The sequence below is a fragment of the Terrapene carolina genome, unplaced genomic scaffold, assembly GCF_002925995.2.
Source record: "Terrapene carolina triunguis isolate 2854851 unplaced genomic scaffold, T_m_triunguis-2.0 Scaffold88, whole genome shotgun sequence".
Lineage (NCBI taxonomy): Eukaryota > Metazoa > Chordata > Testudines > Emydidae > Terrapene > Terrapene triunguis.
Genome location: NW_020664439.1, coordinates 16,378,610 through 16,401,649, shown reverse-complemented (window position 1 = coordinate 16,401,649; position 23,040 = coordinate 16,378,610). Strand labels below are relative to the sequence as shown.

The 23,040-nt window shown below is 41.4% G+C and overlaps 1 protein-coding gene across 14 annotated transcripts in view; it reads right to left on the bottom strand.

Moving 5' to 3' along the window:
- AGFG1 (ArfGAP with FG repeats 1) overlaps positions 1 to 23,040 on the bottom strand; it is a 74,601-nt gene that overhangs the window by 36,485 nt on the left and 15,076 nt on the right. For all 14 annotated transcript variants that reach the window (XM_024195238.2, XM_024195241.2, XM_024195243.2 and 11 more), the window contains exon 2: positions 18,711 to 18,804. In XM_024195238.2, the coding sequence (XP_024051006.1) occupies positions 18,711 to 18,804 (94 nt within the window). The remainder of the gene's footprint in view (positions 1 to 18,710; positions 18,805 to 23,040) is intronic.

The window sequence follows — 23,040 nt, the reverse complement described above, 5'->3', positions numbered from 1 at the left end:
AATAAGTTAGTGAGAATATGTATTTCTACTGCCACGTATTACATATTTTCAACAAAATCTCACATTATCAGATAAACTCTGAGTACAATGATGCAATGACAGATTATTCCTGGGACCACATCCTATTTTAATCACAAGGTTAAAAAAGGATTGTCAAACTTAGTGCTTTACCTCTAAGCACTCATTCTCAACTACACGAACACACATACACGTATAGTAATTTGCACTCCAAAAAAACTCAAAAGTCTTTACAAATTTGAGAGTTATATAACCTAAAAAAGTACATAAAGGTCACTTCATCCATTACTGAAGTAAAGCCAATGAAGTGAAAGGTGGCAACTCTTTGATAATGGTACAAAAAATGGATAACTTATTTAATTAAAACTGCCCAGGAAATACAGGTGGGAAGAAAGTGATTACTAAAGCTGGAATTCAGCTAAGACAAAGGAGTAAATATTCTTACAAAAAGTGTGACTGGAATCTTTAATGGCCACAAATCTCTTCTGGAACACACTATCTGACAGCACAGTGCACTGGCTTAATAGATTCAGAGGGACGTGTTCCACTTTCTGAATCATAAGCACTGCTTCCTGTATCATAGCTGAGTGTCAGTTTGAAAGTCTGACGGAATGTATTAATTTGGCTTTAAGTATGTTCATCCGTGGTAGAAGGACTGATTCAGGTCAGTGGTGTCCAACCTTTTCAGTCTGAGTTTGGAAGATATTTCAGGAAGGTCAAGGGGGCACCATAAGTACTTAGGGGGAGATTCTCTGCTCTTTGCGTCACTCAGGTGGTTTAAAGAAAACAGAAACCATCCCAGAAATCCCTTGCTAGGGATTCCCTTCATATGGAGTTCCCAGAAGGCAGAGCAAGCACATGCCAGGTCTACACTAGCATTACAAATTTGTCGCTATAGCTATGCCAGTATACCCTACCAGCAAAGCACTCCTCGTGTGAACTGAGCTTGCATCAGCAAAACTATTATTTTGCCAGTATAACTTATTCCATTCATTAACTACATAAATACATGATGTCTTTAAATGCAAAACATGTTTTGCTAAATTTTCTTATGCATTCAGCACATTTTATGGCAGTTTTATTGAGCTAACAATTTTAAAATGCTGTTTTTGTGTATTAATTGAATTCCAATTTTTATTCAAATGCGGCTTGAGACAATCATCAGTTGGTATATCTAACTACAATCTTAAATAAATCTAGATTATGTCAACTTACAGCCTCTGCAGTAATTACTGCTGATGTCCACACAACCCTCCTTCTGTCAGTAGTGCGTGTCCTCACCAGGAACGCTTCCACCAACTGAAGAGGGGCAGCATAGGGGCTAGGAGCCAGGGCTCTCAGCTTTGCACAGCTCCCCGCTGGGAACGGGGGTGGAGGGGAAGCTGCCTGGTGCTTCTCAACTCCCCACTGCCAGCCACCCAGGGCTTCTCACCTCCAGCAGGAAGATCCACGCCTAGAGTCCAGTCAGCTGCTGTGCTCCCCAGCAGGGAGCTGAGGGGGCAGCAGGATGCCCAGCTGGGAGCCTGGGGAGCAGCCTGGCTTGGAGCAGGGAGCCTGGGGGGCAGCCCAAGCTGGGCTTTCTTGTCAATTTCACAGCTCCAGGAGCCATGAAATTGACAAGACAGCCAACAGAGGATATAAGTAAGGCAGTGTCTACACTGACACCACATCACCCTACCTACACCAAAAATAACTCCACCTCCGTGAGTGATGTAGGGCTTATTATGTCAGTGTAATAGGGCACTTACATCAGCAGGAGCAAGGCTGTACACTGACAAAGTTAGGTCAACATAAGCCTTATGTTGACCTAACTGTGTAGTGTAGACCAGGGCAGAGTTTCGCAAGTATTTTTTAACCTTCAAGAATTAAACTTGCAATAGATTTCTTGGAAGTAGACTAATTTATTTTTATTTTTCAAATACACCTAAACACAAAAGCAGTAACTTGACTAAAGTTTCCTTGATTTACTCTTTCCCTTTTTAAATTAAATGCATGTTACAAGGGCTAGCTTTGACAGAATCCCTACCTCACTTCCAGGCATCACTCAAGTTTTACCTCTCCACTGCTTGCAGCAACAAACAAAAACGTGAGTATTAAGCACAATTGGGGGGGGGGAGTAGGGGTGGAAAACAGCTCCGCTGTTATGCACATAATCAATTTGTTTCCCTTTTGTTAGACAAATACGGGTATTGTTTGGGTTAAGCATTGCAGCTTTATTTCACTATTCCCAAACTTCAGGGATGCAAATTAAGTTTATCATTAAGGTTACATTAACAAAAAGAAAGAAAACAGCAGAGATGGCACTCACATAATGACATTTGTATCACCTATTAATGAAAGTATTGCTTATTACAGCTAAAAGTCAAACTATAACAAAAGCCCTTTGAAGAGTTGTGTTAAAGCTTACGCAAGGCAAACCTTAAAGGGCATAGACTATGTTTGCATTAAGTATCATCTTACGGTCTCAGATGCTTCTTATTCTAAAGTTATGCATGTGTCAAATTTAACTGAATTACATGGCAACATGCAATTTGAGTGTATCGGATATGCTTAGAGTGGTGGGTGATCATTTAGTATTTGTATCATGATAGCACCCAGATGCTCCATTGAAGAACACGCTGTTGGGGCTGTTCACTGATATGGACCCAGTCCTGAAAATTTCAGAATCTAAAAAAAGTTTGCTTCAAACCTTCGATTGTAATCTACAGTACAATCATGAAATTTTTCCTGTAGTCTTTTTAGAATAGCAATGATATACACACATCTGGTGCATTTTTAAAAACTGAAAAGTTATGTAATGTAAGAGCAGGCAAAGCACATAAGGGATTACACGGAGAAAAAACAGTGCCACAATGAAAACAGAAAAAGTTTTAAAATGGCAGAGACTAGGAAATGCTGGTAAATCAGAAATCACAAAAACATTTAAAAACAGATAGATAAAGTACTTGTTTTTAGTGTTCTAGTTTAAGAGCCAAAATATCCAAATAATGAAGACACTGATTTGAAATTTTAACATACAATCTACTCAAACTGTAACCTACCTGGAACGTATACATTTTAGAATTGCTAAACATTTTGGTGACTAAACCTTTTATCTGCTGCCTCTCTGGTAAGTGGGCCATGAGATAATGTACCCAAAAAGATACTTAGAGTATCTGAAAGCTATTAGGAAAAATTCTTAACTTAAGTGAACAATCAGATACAATAGTGTATGCTGGGGGTTCTCAAACCTTCTTTGCTAAGACCTTCTTTGAAAGTATTTAGGGCTGTGATGTCCCCACATCGCCCTCACCCCCTTCCAACCACCCATACTATGCCACCCTTACTTCTGTGCTGCTTCTGCTGGCAGCACAGCCTTCAGAGCCGGGCACACAGGCTGCAGCCACCACTCTCTGACCACCCCGCTTTGGTGGCAGCACAGAAATAAGCATGGCAATACTGTGACCTCCCTACAATAGGCTTGCAACCCCCTTTTGGGTCAAGACCCCCAGTTTGACAAATGCTGGTGTATGCTATTAAAGGGAACGTGGTCAGCAGAGATCACTTGCGTTGGGAATCAACCACACAAATTCCAGGCCTAAAATGGTACTTAAGTCTCATCAGGACCAGCCTTAACTGATTTGCAAACATGAAAGACTACACTGTAGTTCAAACTTTGACCTCACTGATAATTCCCAATAATTCACCAGGATAAATGAAAAAGTTTCCTTTAATTAGCCATTGTCCCTTCGGCTGTGATATTAAGTATACCAAAAGATAGAATCTCTAGCATTTTTCTATTTTGAATATTAGGTCTGGTCCATAGTTGTGTTGTTATATGATCATTCCCTACTGCACATATACCAATGCTTTGAGCTGGATTTAGCATCCCATTATGGAGATTATTCGACAATTTAAATAGAATTGGTAGGCTGACTCAATTAAAGCTCACGATTCTAATTTCATCCTATTTCTCAAACTCCCATGGAAGAGACAATTCTTCATTCCTTGACCTTTGTATCCTTCTAACACATAGAAATAACCCATCTCATCATTTAGTCAAATTACACAAATGTATCTTTTAATCTACCCTCATAAAACCTATCCAACTCCCTAATTATTGCTATAGCTCTCTGGAATCATTCTAGTTTATCACTATCTTCTTGACCACAAGAGAAAAAAAAAATAAAGGGAGAGAGAGAAATGAAGCTTCCTTCTGAATGCATGGATGGTACAAAAATTTAAGTTTGATTTTATTTCATTTATTTTAAAATTTAATTTAGTTAAATTAACAGTAGTTTAAGTGGCCAAAGAAAAAGTGCCAGTCATCTTATCAAAAAGTTCAGAAACATACAAGCAAAATTAACTTGCATAAACTTTCTAATTAACCAAAGCCAGTACAATTTAAGACAATCCACAGATGTTACACCCTTGTAAGGAAGCATTAAGTTGCAAAAAAAATGAGATGGAGAGAAAAATCTTTGACTTCACTTAGAAGCAACACTAAAGAGGTCTGTCCTCTAGTTAAGTCAATGGAATGGAGTTTAGGACATCTGGTTTCAATTCTTGCTCTGCCAGAATTCCTACCAGACCTTTATCTGTTCCTCAGTTGCCAATCTGTAAAAGGGAGATACTACTACTTTCTCTCTCTCACTCCATCTTGTTTATTTAGGGCTGGTCCACACTGGGGCGGGGGATCGATCTAGGAAACGCAACTTCAGCTACGAGAATAGCGTAGCTGAAGTCGACGTTTCCTAGATCGAACTAAGTTTACTTACTGCGGGTTCACGCGGCGCAGGCAAGCTCCCCCGTCGACAGCGCTTCCTTCTCTCGGCGAGCAGGAGTTCCGCAGTCGATGGGGGAGCGCTTCTGGGATCGATTTATTGCGTCTCATCTGGATGCGATAAATCGATCCCAGAAGATCGATCTCTACCCGCCGAATCGGGCAGGTAGTGTGGACCTACCCTTAGATTGCAAGTTCTTCAGGGCAGAGACTATCCCATAGTTCGGGAAACACTCCTGCAGTAGGGCACAGCAGACAAACGGACTTAACTACTCTCTGTAGTTTCATCTTTTGTTTTGAAAGGAGTTTGTCTCCCACTGTTTTGGCTTTGGAGAAAGCCTTGAAAATGCTACCAGAGTGGATCTGATGCAGTAGCATCTGCCCAATTTCAGAGAGCCCAAAATGGTAGTTTTTAGGTGTCAAGTGACCCATTAGTTTCATCTGAATTAGGCAGCACAGACACCAAGGATGGTACTTTAAATGCAAATGCTTAACTTTTTCACTCCTCAAAGCATGCACAAAAGGAGAGCACGTATGTTATAAACATCTATTCCAGCATTTTCCAAAATGGGGGGCACAAAGCAGTTGGGGAAATATATAAAGTAAGGCTAGGCCTACACACAAACTTTCACAATTATGTCCGCCAGGAGCATGTAGTGGTGTGATCCCAACATAGCTGTGCTGGGCAACAGACCCTGTAGAGATGCTGTTATTTTGCTTATGTACATAAACAATTTGCAAAGCAAAAACTAGAGAACACAACACAACAAAACTATGTTTCAAAACGGAATACTCACAGCAAGAAAGATTTGGAAATAGTTTCCTTGCATAAGCAAGTTATAACTGTTTAATAACTAATATTGACATCAGAAGTGCTGAATTACTAAATATCGGTAGAGTAAAAAGAATTGTATGCTTCCAGTAATAAGGACATTTGAAAGTACACTTGTATAAAGTCAGGTTGAGTCAATAGTTAAACCTGTAACTTGCTTTCTGTTGTACACAGTGTTATGAACACTCGATCCCTCAAAATCCTTTCCACCTGAAGTATAGTTTCCTCAAACATGGGGGGGGGGGGGGGGGGTGGAGGAAGGGAGGTGAGAAGACCTTTGTAGACCATCTTTAAATTGCAAATCTCAAGTCACTTGTCCAATTAAACACTCAGTTTTTTCCAACAATTTAAAATCAGAAGAATAAACTAAACTGTCTAATCAGGGCAAACCCTTAGTGTGGACAGTTATACTGGCATCGGAGTGTTTAATCAGCATAACTTGTTTGACTGTTAATTAAACCAATGCAAAAAACAAAAGCTACCCCCACACATTTTTTGCACCCATGTAAGCGTATTGGTTTAAAACTAGTAATTATTGGTCCCAAAAAACTGTGCAGACAAATTCTGCATGTAGACCAGTCCCTGGGGCAGAGGGGGTTTGATTATTTAAAGATTTGACTTATAAAATATCAAAGATAGCTCAGTGTAGCAGTCCAGGTTTTATTCATCAGTCCTGGACAAATGCTCTTCCAGGGTTCCAGTATTTAGAATCTTCAGGGAAGGTTGAAGGGTTGTGGTGAAGAGACTTAAACTATCATTTAATACATACATACATACATACCCCTTCTCTTTATGAAAGGTTTTCAAAATGCAAACCAATGCGGAGGGTTTACGTCATGGAAATTTCTTTAAACAAAGAACAAAAACAAAAGAAGAGTCCCTCAACCAGACACAGTTACACTCTTGCCTGTCAAACCTCTCGCATCCTCAGTTGTTAGCCATACATATTAGGACAGGGGTTCTCAAACTGGGGGGCGCGAGGTTATGATGTGGGGGTTGCGAGTACATACACGAAACAGAGCAACTGCTATCAAATATTTAAATCTAGCATTTTAGAAAATTACTCGCTTTTCCGTAGCAATGTAGTGTATTTACTTCAAAAAGTATTGTAAACATAAATGCAGCGATCGTTGTTCCTAAACATAATATTTGTATTATCGCCAGTTTAAGGAAATTGGACTCTGGGGATTATAGTCATGGGTCATCTTGAGACTAAAAAGATGAGATTGAGACAACATCAGAGGGCTTAATTGGTCAGCAGCTGTAGAGTTGCATTAAACTGCAGACCAATCAGAACACTGAGATTGGCAAAAAGGGACTTATAATTTAACAGACACACAGCAGGGACAAACTGAGGGGAGGCTTGTGGGTGCTATAACCACCCTAAAATTTACCTTAGGTCCTCCCACTCCAAAGCCACCCCTGCAAAGTTCAAATGTTACGCAGAATAAGGATGGCACGGTATGGCATTGCCATCCTTACTTATGCAGTTTGCAGTGCTGCTGGCAGTGGCACTGTCTTCAGAGCTGGGAGCCAAGCTAGCAGCCACCGCTCTCCAGCCGCCCAGCTCTAAAGGCAGCACCACTACCGGCAGCAGCGCAGAAGAGTGGCAATGGGGCACGAAGTCTGCTGTGGGGAAAAAAAAAAGTGATATTAACCAATTTTATTCAGCCGGCCCCCCAAGTATTAAACGGTAATTAGTTTTAAAAAATAAAAAAAAACTTTTCTGCTCATAACAATTTGATAAAAATGTGTTTTAGTCTTAATTTAAAAGCAGTGAGAAAAAGGTAAATTCATTTTCAACAAGAGTTATAAATGCAGCATTTAAAATAATGTTCAATATAAAACATGGTTTTAATTTATAAGGGGGGGGGGAGAATCACTCAGAAGCTTGCTGTCTGAAAGGGAACATCAATACAAAAAGTTTGAGAGCCACTATACTAGGGGAAGGTGGCAATATGCTCTTTGAAAGGGAGGTGGCCAAGAGACATCAGCAGAAACCACCAACATACATTAGATGGTTAATAAGTAATTGATATTGGTATTTTCCAGAGCAATTTTTCTTCCTCTCTTCCCCCTCCCCCGCAAAAAGTTTAAGTACCAAAATAGTTCAACTGGACAAAAGAAAGTTTGTTTTGGAAATGCTGCCACAGTGCCTCATGGGAGTTGTAGTTAGGATGCCTTATATGCCCCATTCTCTTCTACAGGCAGGGCCCTGGTCAGACTACATTTCCTAAGGTGCGACAAGGGCCTCCTCTGTTGGTGATAGGAAACAGTACATCATGGTGGATTTAATTCAGCTAGGGAAACTGACCTATAAAGAATGAGGCACTGTGGCAGCATAAACCTCCAAGGTTCCCCCCCTCCCCTGAAAGCAGACACTTTCCACAAAAAACCACAACTAATTTAGTCAAGAACCCAGTTTTCCATCAAAAGTAATTTCAACATAAAAATTTTGAGCTGCCCCAATAACTATAGTATCCCAATGATTTGAATTAATAGCTACTTATTTACAACCAAAACCCACAAACGTTTTATTTATGACTTTGTTTTAATTTTAGTTAAATGTGGAAGTTGCAAGCTCTTCCACCTATACCAGGTATACCTATACCTTTTATCCTCAGCAATTGAAAAGAATAGAATGACATCCAAGGTAATTCAGAGGCTACCTTCACAGAAGGCATAACTTCTACCACTTATGCCAGTGACTAAGTGACTCATGACTTTCATAAGGCCTCTAGCAAAACTGGCAGAGATTCCATCTTAATAATGGCGGTTTCAAACACTGTAGACAGCTCTTGAAAAAGCAGTCTTCATATGTTTCACAGAGACCCTTAAAACCAGATAAAGCTTAAAATTAGTGCTACAGACCCAGAACATGCTATAGTAACACAGAGGTCAAATTCATAATATAAGAACAAAAGGCATTCAATAAATTAGAGAAAAAGCATTTTCCCCCTCAACATGTGCAAAACTTATGGATTGTATGGTAAAGAGTAAGAAGTGAAAAATATTAGTTCATGTGGAATGTGACTAAATTTGGGGAGCGTGTCATGTGTTAGTTGAACCTTTGTAACTTCGGCCCAAACCAGTGATCCACCTAGTCCAGTATTCTGTTCTACAGTAGCTAGTGATGAGAACTTTCAGAGGAAGATGCAGATCCCTTTCCCTCTCCATAGGCTAGATTATTGTACAACAACCAGTCAACTGGGAAATATTCTTCCAAAAACTGTACGGTACGGGATGCCCAATTCCTTTCTGACACCATGAAGCACCTGTGCTTGCTGTAATTATGAAAAGTCAGGAGTCAAAATGAATGACCTTTGAGCTGTAGAAGAATTTCTGTAGTCCTAGTCATTTGATAAAGTTTGAACATCGGAGGACGTCTATTCTAGTAATTTATAAACTACATGGAAGAATGCTTGATAAGTCTCTCAATAGCACTCTGTAGGAATTTTTTTTTTTTTTAAGTATGAAATGGAGAAAAGCAAGTGTGTACTTTGATAGTCTTTGGACTTCCTGCATGATGACACCAAATGTGGGATTAAAGTATTATTAAATTTAATACGTAAACATGGAGAACGAAAGCCACTAGAAACAAAAATGGAGGATGTTACATACAAGTTTCTTTATGTGGATGGTTACATGCTTGTTGCATGCACTCCAGAGATCCTCTAGTTCACCAATAAATTGTGTGTTTTTTGGAGGGGCTGGCGGGGGGGGGGGGGGGGAGAGGAGGGGAGAACAAAACAAAACAAAAATCACCACACTCCAAGGTGGCAATAGAGAGCACACACTAGACAAAGTGATCTTAACACTTGGACTAAAAAGTATGAGCACACTGACACCGATTCCTTTCATGCCATACTTTCCAGCAATTAACAGAACAGAAGAGGGGGCTTGGAATGAGTGAAGAAAAGGTGGTATATAAAAAGAGGTCTTATAAAAATTCAAATACATTGTGCTTCTTAACGTATTTGTCGCAATCAGTGATAGCGAATCTGGGTTATGCAGCAACAAGTAGACTACTCAATGTAATGCCCTAGGAAAGCTGAAAGTTTAAATTGTAATATATTCAGTTCTCCCATTGGGTACTTAATCTAGTCCTTTATGGTGCATAAATAATTATTTCTTAGGCTGTCTCTACACTGGCAGAGCATTTTTGCCCAGAGTTTGGCTGCTGATAAAAAAAGCACTTAAAGAAAATTGCTGGTGTGTGTTCACATGGTCTTCCAATGGCGGCATAGTACGTTCACACCTGCGGCACTTGCATCAGCAATGAGAGCAATCCCACAGTGCAGCTCTCCCCCTTCTGCCGCTAGGTCTTCTGGGAAGGTGGAGGGGGAATCGCAGGGCATCATGGGTCTGGGCTCACTGCGCCATGATGCACTGCTCAGGGACGCCCAGAGGATTCAGGGGGCCTGGGGTCTTTGGCGGCGGGGGTCCTTCTGCTCCGGCTCTTCGGGGCACTTCAGCGGCGGGTCCTGGAGCGGGGGAAGCCCTCGCAGCCGAAGACCTGGAGCGGAAGCAGCTCTGGGTCTTTGGCAGTGGGTCCTTCACTCGATCCGGGTGTGTTCAGCAGCACTGAAGGACCTGCCACCGAAGACCCACCGAAAACTCTTGTGGCGGCCCCTGCGGGGCCTGGGGCAAATTGCCCCACTTGCCCCCCCCCCCCCCCAGGTGGCCCTGGCACTGCTTTCTGTCCCAGCATTCCATGTGCTTCCATCTTCAGTTCATGGCATTTTTCAACATCCCTTGTTTTCTGCTTGCCCCACCACAGGAATGGATCCCACACCGATTTCCACTAGCACATCACGAATAGCAGTGGAGTTAATCTTGATGTTACAAAAGCAATGGCAGTCACAGTTGCTGGACACTGTGTCCGACATGGAAAGTAGCAACATTAGATTGCTTTTGGCATTCATGGAGGACCTGAACACAGTGGAATGTTGCTTTTGGGCTCGGGAAACTAGCACAGAGTGGTTGGATTGTATCGTTATGCAGGTCTGGGATGACGAGCAGCAGCTGCAGAACTTTCAGATGTGGAACTTTCCTGGAACCGCGTGCTGAGCTTGCCCCAGCCCTGCAGTGCGAGGACACCCAAATGAGAGCTGCCCTCTTGGTGAAGAAGCATGTGGAAATCGCAGTGTGGAAGCTGGCGACTCCAGACTGCTACCAGTCAGTCACAAACCAGTTTGGAGTAGGAAAGTCGACTGTTGGGGCTGTGTTAACGCAAGTGTGCAAAGCCATTAAATCATATCCTACAGCGAAAGACCACGACTCTTGGCAACATGCGTGAAATTGTGAATGGCTTTGCAGCAATGGGATTCCCTAACTGTGGAGGGGCGATGGTCTATGCCTGCCATCTAATTCTGGCACCAGACCACCTTGCAATGGAGTACATCAATCGGAAGGAGTACTTCTCCGTGTTTTTGCAGGTGCTTGTGGATCACTCTGGGCATTTCACTGACATCAATGCAGTGTGGTCCGGAAAGGTGCCTGTATTTTTAGGAACATTGGCCTGTACAGAAAGCTGCAAGCAGGGACTCTCTTTTCAGACCAGAAGATCACTGTAGGAGAAGTCGAAATGCCCATAGTGATGCTGGGAGACCCTGCATACCTCTTAATGCCATGGCTCATGAAGCCGTACACGGGAAACCTAGATAGTAGTAAGGATTGGTTCAACAGGCTGATTAGGTGCAGAATGACCACTGAACATGTGCGTGGCCGATTAAAGGTGCGCTGGCGATGCTTACATGGCAGGTTAGACCTTAATGAGAAAAATACTCCCACGGTTATAGCTGCATGTTGCACACTGCATAATATTTGTGAAAGGAAGTGCAAAAAATTTACACAGGGGTGGACTGCTGAGGCAGAACGCCTGGCTGTTGATTTTGAGCAGCCAGATACCAGGGCGATTAGAGGGGTGCAACAAGTGGCAATAAGAATCAGATGCCTTGAGGCAACACTTTGAAGATGAAAACCAGTAATGTTTGTTGCTATGCTTGGGACTGTAATGGTTAATTAAATTTGGTATGCCAGGAAGCAGTTGTGATTGTTAAGGCCTAGGATTCAATGTAAGGAATTGATAAAAGTGCCTGTTGATTTGCAGGTGTCATCTGCTATTATAACTTGCATGGAAAAAATAAAAAGTGCTTAAAATTCAAAGAACTTTGCTTTTATTGCCAAATAAGCCACAACACACCACCACACGCACACACAGATTTTTGGTGGGGGACTGACTTTCAGAGCCGAGCATAAGTCCAGCTTTCATTTGAAAAGCTGTGTGTGGGAGTGTAGTGTAGAGGAAAGCGCGAAATGCCAGAAAGCGGAAAGGAATGCGCAGGGGGAGTTTGTGGAGCACATGAGAGAGTTCTGAATGTGCTGAAGGGGAGGGCGTGCACGCATCTGCTCAGTCTGGACCGTTACAAGAGACTGCAGCATGTCAGTTTGATGCTCCAAAATTTGTATCAGCCTCTCCGTGGCATCCCTATTGTATGCATCATTTTATTTTCTTTCCTGCGTGTTGCTTTCCCTCCATTTCCTGTATTCAGTCTTTTCTGCCTCTGACTGCAGCAGCACCTCCCAGAACGTATCTTCCTTGCTTCGTCTTGGGTGTTTTCTTATCTGACACAGATGCTCTGCTGCTGTTGGGGGGGCGGGGAGGGGTTGGACTTCTCAAGGTCATGTCTGGAGAGGCATAATTAACAACAAACGGAAGCACTATTGTCAACGACACACAGAGCATTGAAACACTACATTAAAATACACAGCTGGTAACATACTTATCACTTTTTCTGTGACCCTAGGCAAGCACCCATGCGGGAGAACACCCCAAGCATGGTGAGTGAACCCAAGGGCAGGGGCATTGTTCATTGTAGAAAAGCAATGTGAAAGGGTCGTGGGGCACTTATGGGGGGGCAACACTTTAAATTTTCCCATCACTTTCCACAGGTGGGGTCACTATGGAAGATCTCTCACTCCTGAGGGTAAGCAAGGAAGGAAGGGTGCATCTGCTACACGCTTGTGGCTTCCGCCCCAATCGCTATGCTGCTTACCTGTGTGCAGCTTTGGGCCCTGCCCAAGTGTCTCTCAATAGGGGAAGGAACAAAGCAATTCTGCCAAGGAACCTCTGGCAGAGGATTGCTGTGTACCTCCAGGAAAGTTTCCTAGAGATCTCTGGAGAATTCTCAGAGTGCATCAACTCCCTGTTTCGCTGTACTGCCTAGCTGCATGGGGAAGTGCCCAGCACACAGAAACACAGCCAGCCTTGTATATTTCTCTGCCCTCTCCTCGTTCTGCCTCTCCAGAGAGCAACTGCAGAGACTGGCTAGACACCTCTAGAGTAGGGAGCAGCTCCTGACTGGACGCACCACTGGGCAACCCCGTCGTGGGCTTCACAGCTTCTCCAGCCTCCACCTCTTCATTAATGACTTCCTCCTCTGGGTTAGGTACACTTTCCACTGGCTTCAGACCTGCCGAAGTATCCACAGTTCTTTTGGCGGTGGAAGTGGGGTCTCCATCGAGGATAGCGTCCAATTCCTTATAAAAATGGCAAGTCTGGGGCGCAGCACCGGAGCGACAGTTTGCCTCCCTCGTCTTGTGGCACGCATTCCTCAGCTTCTTCACCTTTGCTCTGCACTACAACATGTCCCACTCAGATCCCTTTTTGCACAAGCTGCACACAAGCTGGCTGTAGGTACTGAAATTCCTATGGCTAGAGTGCAGCTGGGACTGTACAGTCACCTCTCCCCAAACACTCAGATCCAGTAGCTCCACAGTGGTCCAAGTGGGAGATAGTTTGCTGCATGGAGCCGCCATGGTCATCTGGGAGGGTGCGATGTGAGCTCTCTACATCGAGCAAACAGGAAGGGGAATTTCAAAATTCCTGAAGCTTTAAAGGGGGAGTGGTGGAAGGTTGTTTAACTGGGGGCAGAGTTGAAACTGCTAACCAAAGTGGTCAGGATGGGCATTCTGGGACACCTTCCGGAAGCTAATAACAGCGCTAAAATTAAGCACGGTGTCTACAATGACACTACAGCAATAAAACCTTGTTGCAAAAAGCCTTGACTCTCATCGAGGTGGGTTTTTTTTTGTTTTGTTTTGTTTTAAACAGCGCTGCAACTGAGGAGTGTCGTCGCAAAAAATGGCTTTGCAGTGTGTACGCCTCTGCTATTTCATTGCCAAAAGCTGCCTTTTGGCAAAAAAGCTTGGCAATGTAGACCAGCCCTTAGAATTAGGGGCTCATATACATTAATTACCACATAATAAAGTGAACTAGTCTAAAATGAAGATTAAGGAGCCAATCATGTTAAATATGGCTTTATATTTCTTGCCAGACACAAGTGGGTGAGAGAAGAACAAAAAAAAATAACCAATCATTGCAGCTGTTATTGGTGTGTGCTGTATGCAGTCCAATTACAATTGGAATGACAAACTTACTTAGCAACAATCCACATTAAATTTCCAATGAACTTTGCGTACATTCAAAAGCATTCATGCTTGCTTTATTAGCTTTTAAACAATTCAATACTTGTTAGTCTTCGCTTTTTTGTCTCAATGTGCATTATATTATTTTCTGTCCAACAATACCTTTCCAACCCACGTACAAGCAAAGCCAGCAACTACCAGGCACAACTTGAGTGACTTAAATTTTTATAACATGCCCGTGAAAATGCACCCAACCGTTTCACATCTAAGTCACAAGTTAAGATGGATTACTCATGGATTTGGCCTTTTCAAAGAGCTGGACAAGGCTACCATAAATCACTAGACATCGTTACAGGTCAGGCATTTCCTTTAAAAAACAATATATTTTTGATTGACAAATTGAAAAGAATCATTGTTCAGCCACAAAGGACAATAAGAGAAAGTGCCAAAAGACAGATTTAAACATTTACTTGCCCTGATTTCCAGTAAACAGGTAGAACTGGCAACGTTTTTTGGAATGGAGTGTTTAAAATTAGAGGTCTAAAATCTTTGACATCCAACTTCTAATCAATTTTGTTAAAGAGCCCTGTATAGCAACAGCATTGACACAAGAAACTGTTCAACAATTTTTCCTACAACATGAAATTATTTCTTCTTATTTCTGCTTTCAAGATGTACATAACCTGTGCTACTTTGTGCAGCAAATTAGGCCAATAAGTAAGCTTTTCAATGGGGTACTCCAATTTGCTCCAGAAATCAGACAGATTCTGGACTACTTTATATCTCAAGTGGACAACAGAAAACAAAATGCTTATTTAACAAATTAAGTATATTTTAAATTGTACTATTATTTTTTTTGTTTTTTATAAAACATTAAAGCACTATCCCAGAGATGCTCTGTAATCAACATTTATACTTCAGCTAAGTTTACTTAACTTTACTAAAAGACATCTACTCTTGTTGATACTTCACTGCTAAGGACAAGCTACTGTGTCGCTAAGGCAAACTGAAACTAATTTACCCAGTGAGGCCCTCTGGTTTCTGGAGCAGCTTTAAGTCAAAGAAGCATTTTGAACAGGGAACAATACAATCAGTACAGTGATCACTGTGTTATTTGTTTTGATATTAAATTCAAACTGCTTATGTTGTCCCATTCAATTTTCAACTTACTGAAGATTTTTGTATTGATAACAATACAAATGCAATATAGAAGCAATTAAATCAGGTAGTGGGGTTTGATGGTTTTGGCACCTTAAAAGGGAGTTTAGTATTATGGGAGAAACATATTAGCTGTATATTTCTGATATAGTTATCTTTATGTAGTAAAAGAGCAGCTATTTGCACCGCTTAGCCACTGTTGCAAACTTTGGAAAACACTGCAAGTGTGAACAGAATATAGACCAATGAAAAGTTTTCTTGGCAATCTTAGTAATTTAAATGAAACTCAGATTCTAGAACATAATGCTATGAACAAGAGGGTGGCATCTGTAGCAAATTCCATGATCACGGTTTTACACTGTGATCAGAACATTCAGGGCCCCAGCTACACCCCCTGCACCAACACAAACCTACAATATTTTATAACTTATTCAAGCCCTGAAGATGTGTGAAACTGTAACACTATTCTGATTTAAATATTTGATTTTAAGCAGTTAAGAGCCAAACAATTTCATACTTAGACTAATAACTTCAGATTTTGTTCAAGTCTGTCTAGAAATGATTGCTAGTCAAACTCTTCAGCAAGTGCTATGTATCACTACAAAAAAAAAAAAAGGCAGCTTTTTAAAAGCTTTTCCTATTTTCATTCTTAAAGCTGAACCGGATTGTCATTAAAGAACAACCTATTTCATGCTTATGTTTTGTTATAAAGGATGACCATTTTTAGGGTTGTCAATTAACTCATGTGATTAATCATGATTAATTTTTTGAGTTAATCACAGGTTTAATTGCACTGTTAAACAATAATAGAATACCAACTGAAATTTTTTATAAATATGTTTGAATGTTTTTCTACATTATCAAATATATTGATTTCAATTACAACTCAGAATACGAAGCGTATAGTGCTCACTTTATATTATTTATTACAAATATTTGCACTGTAAAAGTGAAACGGAATAGTATTTTTCAGTTCACCTCATACCATAGTGCAATCTACCGTGAAAGTGCAACTTACAAATGTAATTTTTTTAAAACATAACTGCACTCAAAACAAGGTAAAACTTTAGAGCCTACAAGCTTCATGCTTCCCTACATGCTTCCATGCTGATGACTTGTTAAAAAAAAGTGTTAATTAAATTTGTGACTGAACTCCTTGGGGGAGAATTCTATGTCCCCTGCTCTGTTTTACCTGCATTCTGCCATGTATTTCATATTACAGTAGTCACGGATGATAACCCAGCACATGTTGTTCATTTTAAGGACACTTTCCCTGCAGATTTAACAAAACGCAAGGGAAATACCAATGTGAGATTTCTAAAGATAGCTACAGCACATCCCAAGGTTTAAGAATCTGAAGTACCTTCCAAAATCAGAGGGATAAGAGGTGGAACATGCTGTCAGAAGTCTTAAAAGAGAAACATTACAGAGCAGAAACTATAGAACCTGAACCACCAAAAAAAGAAAATCAACCTTCTGCTGGTGGCATCTGACTCATGATGATGAAAATGAACATGTGTCAGTCCGCACTGCTTTGGATCATTATCAAGCAGAACCAGTCATCAGCATGGAAGCATGTCTTCTGGAATGGTGGCCAAAGCATAAAGGGGCACACGAATGTTTAGCATATCTGGCACATAAATACCTTGCAACACCGGCTACAAAAGTGAAAGGTGACATTGTAAGTAAGAAGCAGACAGCATTATCTCCTGTAAATATAAACAAACTTGTTTTGGTTTTGAGTGCAGTTATGTAACAAAAAAACCCTACATTTGTAAACTGCACTTTCACATTAAAGAGATTACAGTACTTGTATGAGGTGAACTGAAAAATACTGTTTATCCTTTTTACAGTGCAAATGTTTGTAATAAATATAAAGTGAGCACTGTACACTTTGCATTCTGTGCTGTAATTGAAATCAATATATTTGAAAATGCAGAAAAAACATCCAAAAATATAATAAACAATAGAATAGACTAAGTGAGATTAATCACAATTAATTTTTTTAATCTTGCGTTTAATCAATTAATTTTGTTTGACAGCCCTAATCATTTTAAGTGACTTGCCTTGTCAACATTCTCTTGAAGCATAAGTAAGTAGCCTCTAATCCAGTGGTCTCCAACCTTTTTACGCACAAGATCGCTTTTTGAATTTAAGTGCCACACAAGATCTACCCTGCCCCTTCCCCGAGGGCTGGGGGTGTGGCAGGGGGTTGGGGTTCGGGAGGGGGTGCTGGTTCTGGACTTGGGCCGAGGGGTTCAGAGTGCGGAAGGGGGCTGGTTCTGGACTGAGCCTGGGGCAGGAGAGTGGGGTGCAGAAGGGGGCTCCAGGCCGAGCTTGAGGCAGGGGGATGGGGGTACTGGCTCTGGGAGGAGGGGGTCACGACTGAGGTAAGGTGTTCAGGGTGCAGGAGGGGGTATGGGGTGCTGGCTCTGGGGAGGGGCTCAGGGTGCGGGCTTCTGCCGGGTGGCTCCCAGTTGGCGGCGCAGCAAGGCTAAGGCAGGCTCCATGCCTGCCCCTGCCCCTGCCTCATGCCGCTCCTGGAAGGAGCCAATGCACCCCTGTGGTCCCCCCCCGGGGGGGGATGGCTCCACGTGCTGCCCCTCTGCAGGCACCGCCCCCGGAGTTCCCATTGGGCGCAGTTCGCCGTTCCTGGTCAATAGGAGCTGCAGGGGCAGTGCCTGCAGGAAGGAGCAGCGTGCAGCGACCCCTGCCCCTCCCCCGGGGCCACAGGCTGCTTCCAGGAGCGGCAGGGAGCCTGCCTTAGTGGCAGTCCCACTGCACCACCAGCTGGAGACTGCGATCAACTGGGAAAGTCTTCAGGATCGACCAGACGATTGCGTTCGACCAGTTGGTGACCACCGCTCTAATCCATAACGCTGTAATACTTCCACTGTGGGCTCCAATAAGTTCTCTGCCCCCTTTCTTTCTGCTACCCTTCCTCCCCTCAAGGGCTTCAGGAACTAATTTTACTGACCTGTTTTTACTGACTTTTTGTAATGTGAACTATAGATATAAGAGCATGCAACAGATTTATTCTGTTTAAGATTCTTTGTCTTCAGACACTGGTGATGTCTTCAGTCTCCATGGATGGAACTTACTGGGCATGAAAATAAGGGTGCGTACTGCATCTCTCAGGAAAACACAGCAGAAGGTAATAGAAGTTGCAGCATAACAGACTGACATACTTCAAGCACCTGACTAGACTTTCTCCAAGCCAAGAGAGGGGAAATGGACACCTAAAAAGAAGGGTAAAGGTGCTAGCTGTATGAACCCAGGTCTCTCCTGGCTAGTGAATAGTGTATCAATTGATCAAAATCACAATGTTTTCCCATGGTAACTGAAAGAAGTTCTCTTTTTAAAAATGTCCATTTAGAAGATTGAATTCTTCAGTCTGCTTTTGGGCTGCAGCGCTCATATGTTCTCTAGAGAAATTCTTAAAAATCAAATATTGGAACAAATTAACTCATTCACCAAATATTAGGTATTCTACAATAAATAAGCACTTACTTCATTTCCATGTTTCTGCAGAAATTCTATTTCCTGTTGCGTGAATGTGGTCATGGAGATAGATTTAACCCTGTGGGGTGGATTTAAACCTCGCCTAAAGAAGTAAAACAAAATGTGTGTCAGTATTCTGAAAAATCAAAATGTAATACCTCTTCTGTATTTCCAATAAGCTACAACAATTTAAATTAAAATATGGTTTCAGGAGCTGGCCTTGGGAAGATATGCAGTGAAATTACAACCAATCAATCTAGTGAACCCTGAATGGTACTGTATATTAAATATACTACACACAAACTACATTAAAAGAATGTTAAGCCTGCAAAGTTAATCCCCAAAAGTTTGCTTGTACAACCTTAATTTTGCCTCTTTGTTAATTACGATAGGTTTTTGTTACATAACTTTTTTCCTACAGTCCAAGTCTCCCTCCCTCAGCGCTTCATCCAATCTCAGTGAATTGCCCCCATCCTCTTTCCCCTCCATCCCGGCTTCTTCTCCCAGTCCTTGCCCAGCCAGTCCCAGTTCTCCCCCCTCCTTGACAGATCTTGCTCTTTTGTCAGATCTTTGACCTCTCCCCAACCCTACCACTAGTCCTCAGTCCCAGTCATTTTGCCTAGTTAATTTCAGTTTCTATCCCCATCTGCCAGTCTCCCTGCCCACCCTGCCTTTGCTCCGATTTAGTCCACCCTCCATTCCTATGACTGGCCTTATCTCCTTTGCATGCAAATCCAGGCAGCTTCTTCCTTCACACTGCCTGTGCACCAGTGGGGGGAAATATGAGATCACAAGAGAGGCACCCTACTTTCAATTCCGGTGCCCAGACCAAGATCCAGCACAGCTACAATGGAAAGTCTCATTGAGCCCCAAACTAGAACATGCTCAGTGCCAACAGAATCTGAGAATTTAGCTGCTAGAATTAATCTATACTGAGCATGTGTAAATCACAATTTTTCAAAGGCTTATAATTTGGCCAAATTTGAGCAGATTTTCATTAAAACAGCGAATGGCACATTCCTGACAAAGGCTACACCCCCGTCCCACCAATTTTCAAGTCCTTGCACCAAAGCATGGGTGCACTAGAGCTGCTGAAAGATATCACCAGAAATTTTTAACATAAAATTACACTTTTCCCCCAACTTTGTTCTCCAAAATGGCTGAAATTTCAGAAAGATCAGCCTTAGACAGTCACCTGATATGGAAAATTCCAGCCCAAACAGTACAACGCTGCCATAGTTACAAAAAAGTGAAAACAGGATCTTATAATGGGAAGCGTCAGGTAACATTAGTAACAGAAAAAAGAACAGGAGTACTTGTGGCACCTTAGAGACTAACAAATTTATTTCAGCATAATTTGTTAGTCTCTAAGGTGCCACAAGTACTCCTGTTCTTTTTGCAGATACAGACTAACACGGCTGCTACTTTGAAATTAATAACAGACGTGCTACAAACCCTGCCAGTAATATTATAGAAATCATGTTTAAAAACAGTTATGGTTTTGCAAATAGGGAACAATCATTTAAACTAGAGCCTTCTAATGTAATGTATGCACTTTATATGCAAGTGTTAAAATGCCTTTTGCTTTAGCTACACTGCACTCTTGCATCCTATGCAATAATTTACACTAATACAGAGACTGATCTAAAAATGATGTTGCACAACAATAGTTCAGAGTGAAGCTCTGAATGAGGTTTTGGTTTGTAGGGTAGCTGATCACCTGAAACAAGGTTTTGTCAACATTAGTCTAGTGTTTTTGCTGTTGGAGTTCCAGCTGCAAAAGGACACCAGCCCCATTGAGGAAGTGATTCAGAGGTAAGGAGCATAATACAAGCTTCTAAGTACTCCTTGAGTGGCTACTCCTAGAGGCTTCTGGCCCCTTTTGTTCAACTTTATTAACTATGCAACAATCTTGAAGGACCTGACCCAAGATATGAGATGTTAATCCAGCTTGAGGGATAAATTCTGTTTTGCCTGAAGGAGTCATTAGATGGGGGGAGGGGGCAGGCGGAGAGGTTTTGGGTGGAATGGAAGTTACTCAGGGTTTTGGGGTTTTATATTATATATTTGTGCTTGTAGTCACTCCCATTTTGGGGATAGATGGAAAAAATAAATAGAACATTTAAAACATTAGCCAAGATGTAGATATGTCAGTATTATTAGTTTGGTATAAAAAGGGAGATGCCTGCAAAAAATCCTAAGAATTTACCAATGTGGGGCAATTTCTACTAATAAAGGTTAGTTAATAGAGTTTATTATTCGTTTTTGATATTTAAAACTGGTGTTCACAAAACCTGGCACAGGCTCCTTTTAAACTTTTTTTTTTAAATCAAGTAACCCCAGTTAAGTATTAGACTGTAAACTCAATAATAGTTCCCCTTATAAAGAAAAATCTTATTTCCTTTTGACCACACTGGAAAAGATGATTGATAAAAAGCAAACAATTCAGTGGATGATAAATCAGACGTTCCAAAGAATTTTTTTTCCTGTTAGACCTCTCTCCTGTAAGGACGAGATTTCACTGACTTTAGCAATTTGGGGTTGATGCGCCTAATTTATTAAGGAGCTTAACTACGGATTTGGGAGGCATCCACATTTCAAAACGCCTGCTGGTTTTATTTTGCTGCAAAACATCAATGTGAGTCTTACCAAGAGAATAAACAATTTACAGTTTAATTCCATACCCAATTACATTGACTCAAAATACATCTACAGTGTTAAGGGAGTTTCTCCACTCTGAGAACTAATCCTAATTGTGTTGAAGTGAAATATTCACAGCTCCCTGGAATGATCATTGTATCCCACATTTTGGCTGCACAGGCCTCAAATTAAGTTCAGATGATATTAGGGATTAGAGGATCAATTTCCAACTAGCAATTTAAATATGTGTTGCCATAAAGTGAATAGCTTCCCCAATATACTAAACCAGCGGGTTCTCAAACTGTGGGTCGTGGCTCAGGTTACAGGCCCCCTGTGTGGGGCTGAAGCCCTTGGGCTTTGGTTTTGAGCCCCACATACACACCCTGGGGCAGTGGGGCTTGGGCGGGCTCAGGCTTGGGTCCTTCCTCCTGGGGTTGTGTAGTAATTTTTTTTGTCAGAAGGGGGTCACGGTGCAATGAAGTTTGAGAACCCCTGTACTAAACCATTCTCATGTGCTTCATCAAGTTTCAGAAGTATGATATACCCAGTTGTTTCAAGAAAGTGATCTGGCAGTCTTTACAAAACAGTTGAAGTTATCAGAAAACATGTTAAGCTTTTAAAAAAAAAAAAAAACAGAGGTGAAGGTTGCGGATGCAGGACATTTTATACCCTACAATAGCCCCCAGTTACAGATCTCTAGTTTCACAAAACACCCCCCCCCCCAACTCACTTTACTTCCTAGTTGGAAATAATTCAAGTTGGTATCTGGGAAAAAAAAAAAAGAGGGGATAAATATTGCTCTCTCTTTTTACACTATTTGCTGAGACGACCAATCTGAGGGAATACAATTGTACACTCAAGCCATTCCAAATGTTTGAGGTCCAGCTGACATGGGCAAGAATGAATCTTGGGCTTGCATGGCTGGGCACACATTACAACAGGAAAAAGTGGGAAATGTGTTCAAGTGTACACATTTAGCTGTAGACCTGCAGAGAGCTTGAGTCACTTCAGCTCTATTCATGTGCAAATACCATATTAACACAGCAAACTCATCTACTTCTGTGATTACACTAGCATTTCTGCCCTTCATTTTGGTTACCATTGCTACAAGAATCTCCTGCAGTCCATGAAAAAAACCAAGACTAGTCCAAAGATAACTGGTCAATAATTAGTCAAAATATCGTCAAAAACGGACAAATTTTAAGCACAAATTAGAACAGTAACAAAAAAAAGTGTTAGAGTTGGTGGTCTCCAATAGGCCTAGCCTTAGATACTTTTGCTTAATTACAAAAACAAATTACTGAACTGCATTATTTTAACTAGAACAATGAAAAACAATGAAATGAAGTTTAGAAAATTAAAGAATAATTATTTTTACAGGTTAGCATTTAAATGTAATGGACTTCAAGACTGAAAAGTTACAAAAGAAAAATTAAACTAAACTAAACACACAGCAACTATGCAAGAAAAACCAATCATTTTTAAATGCACTTATGCTAGGTAGGAGGCCAATTCTACAAGCATCTTGCTTTTTGCTATTTTTCTTTACCAACTTCAATTGCTTCATCTACATCTTTGTCGTCGTCAAATTCATCAGCATCCCCCTCTTCCTCTGGTGATTACTGAGTCATCTTTTCAGATGCCATTTTTTCCTGTAATCTTAAATTGTGATTCAGTCACCAGCTTCCCAACAGTAAAG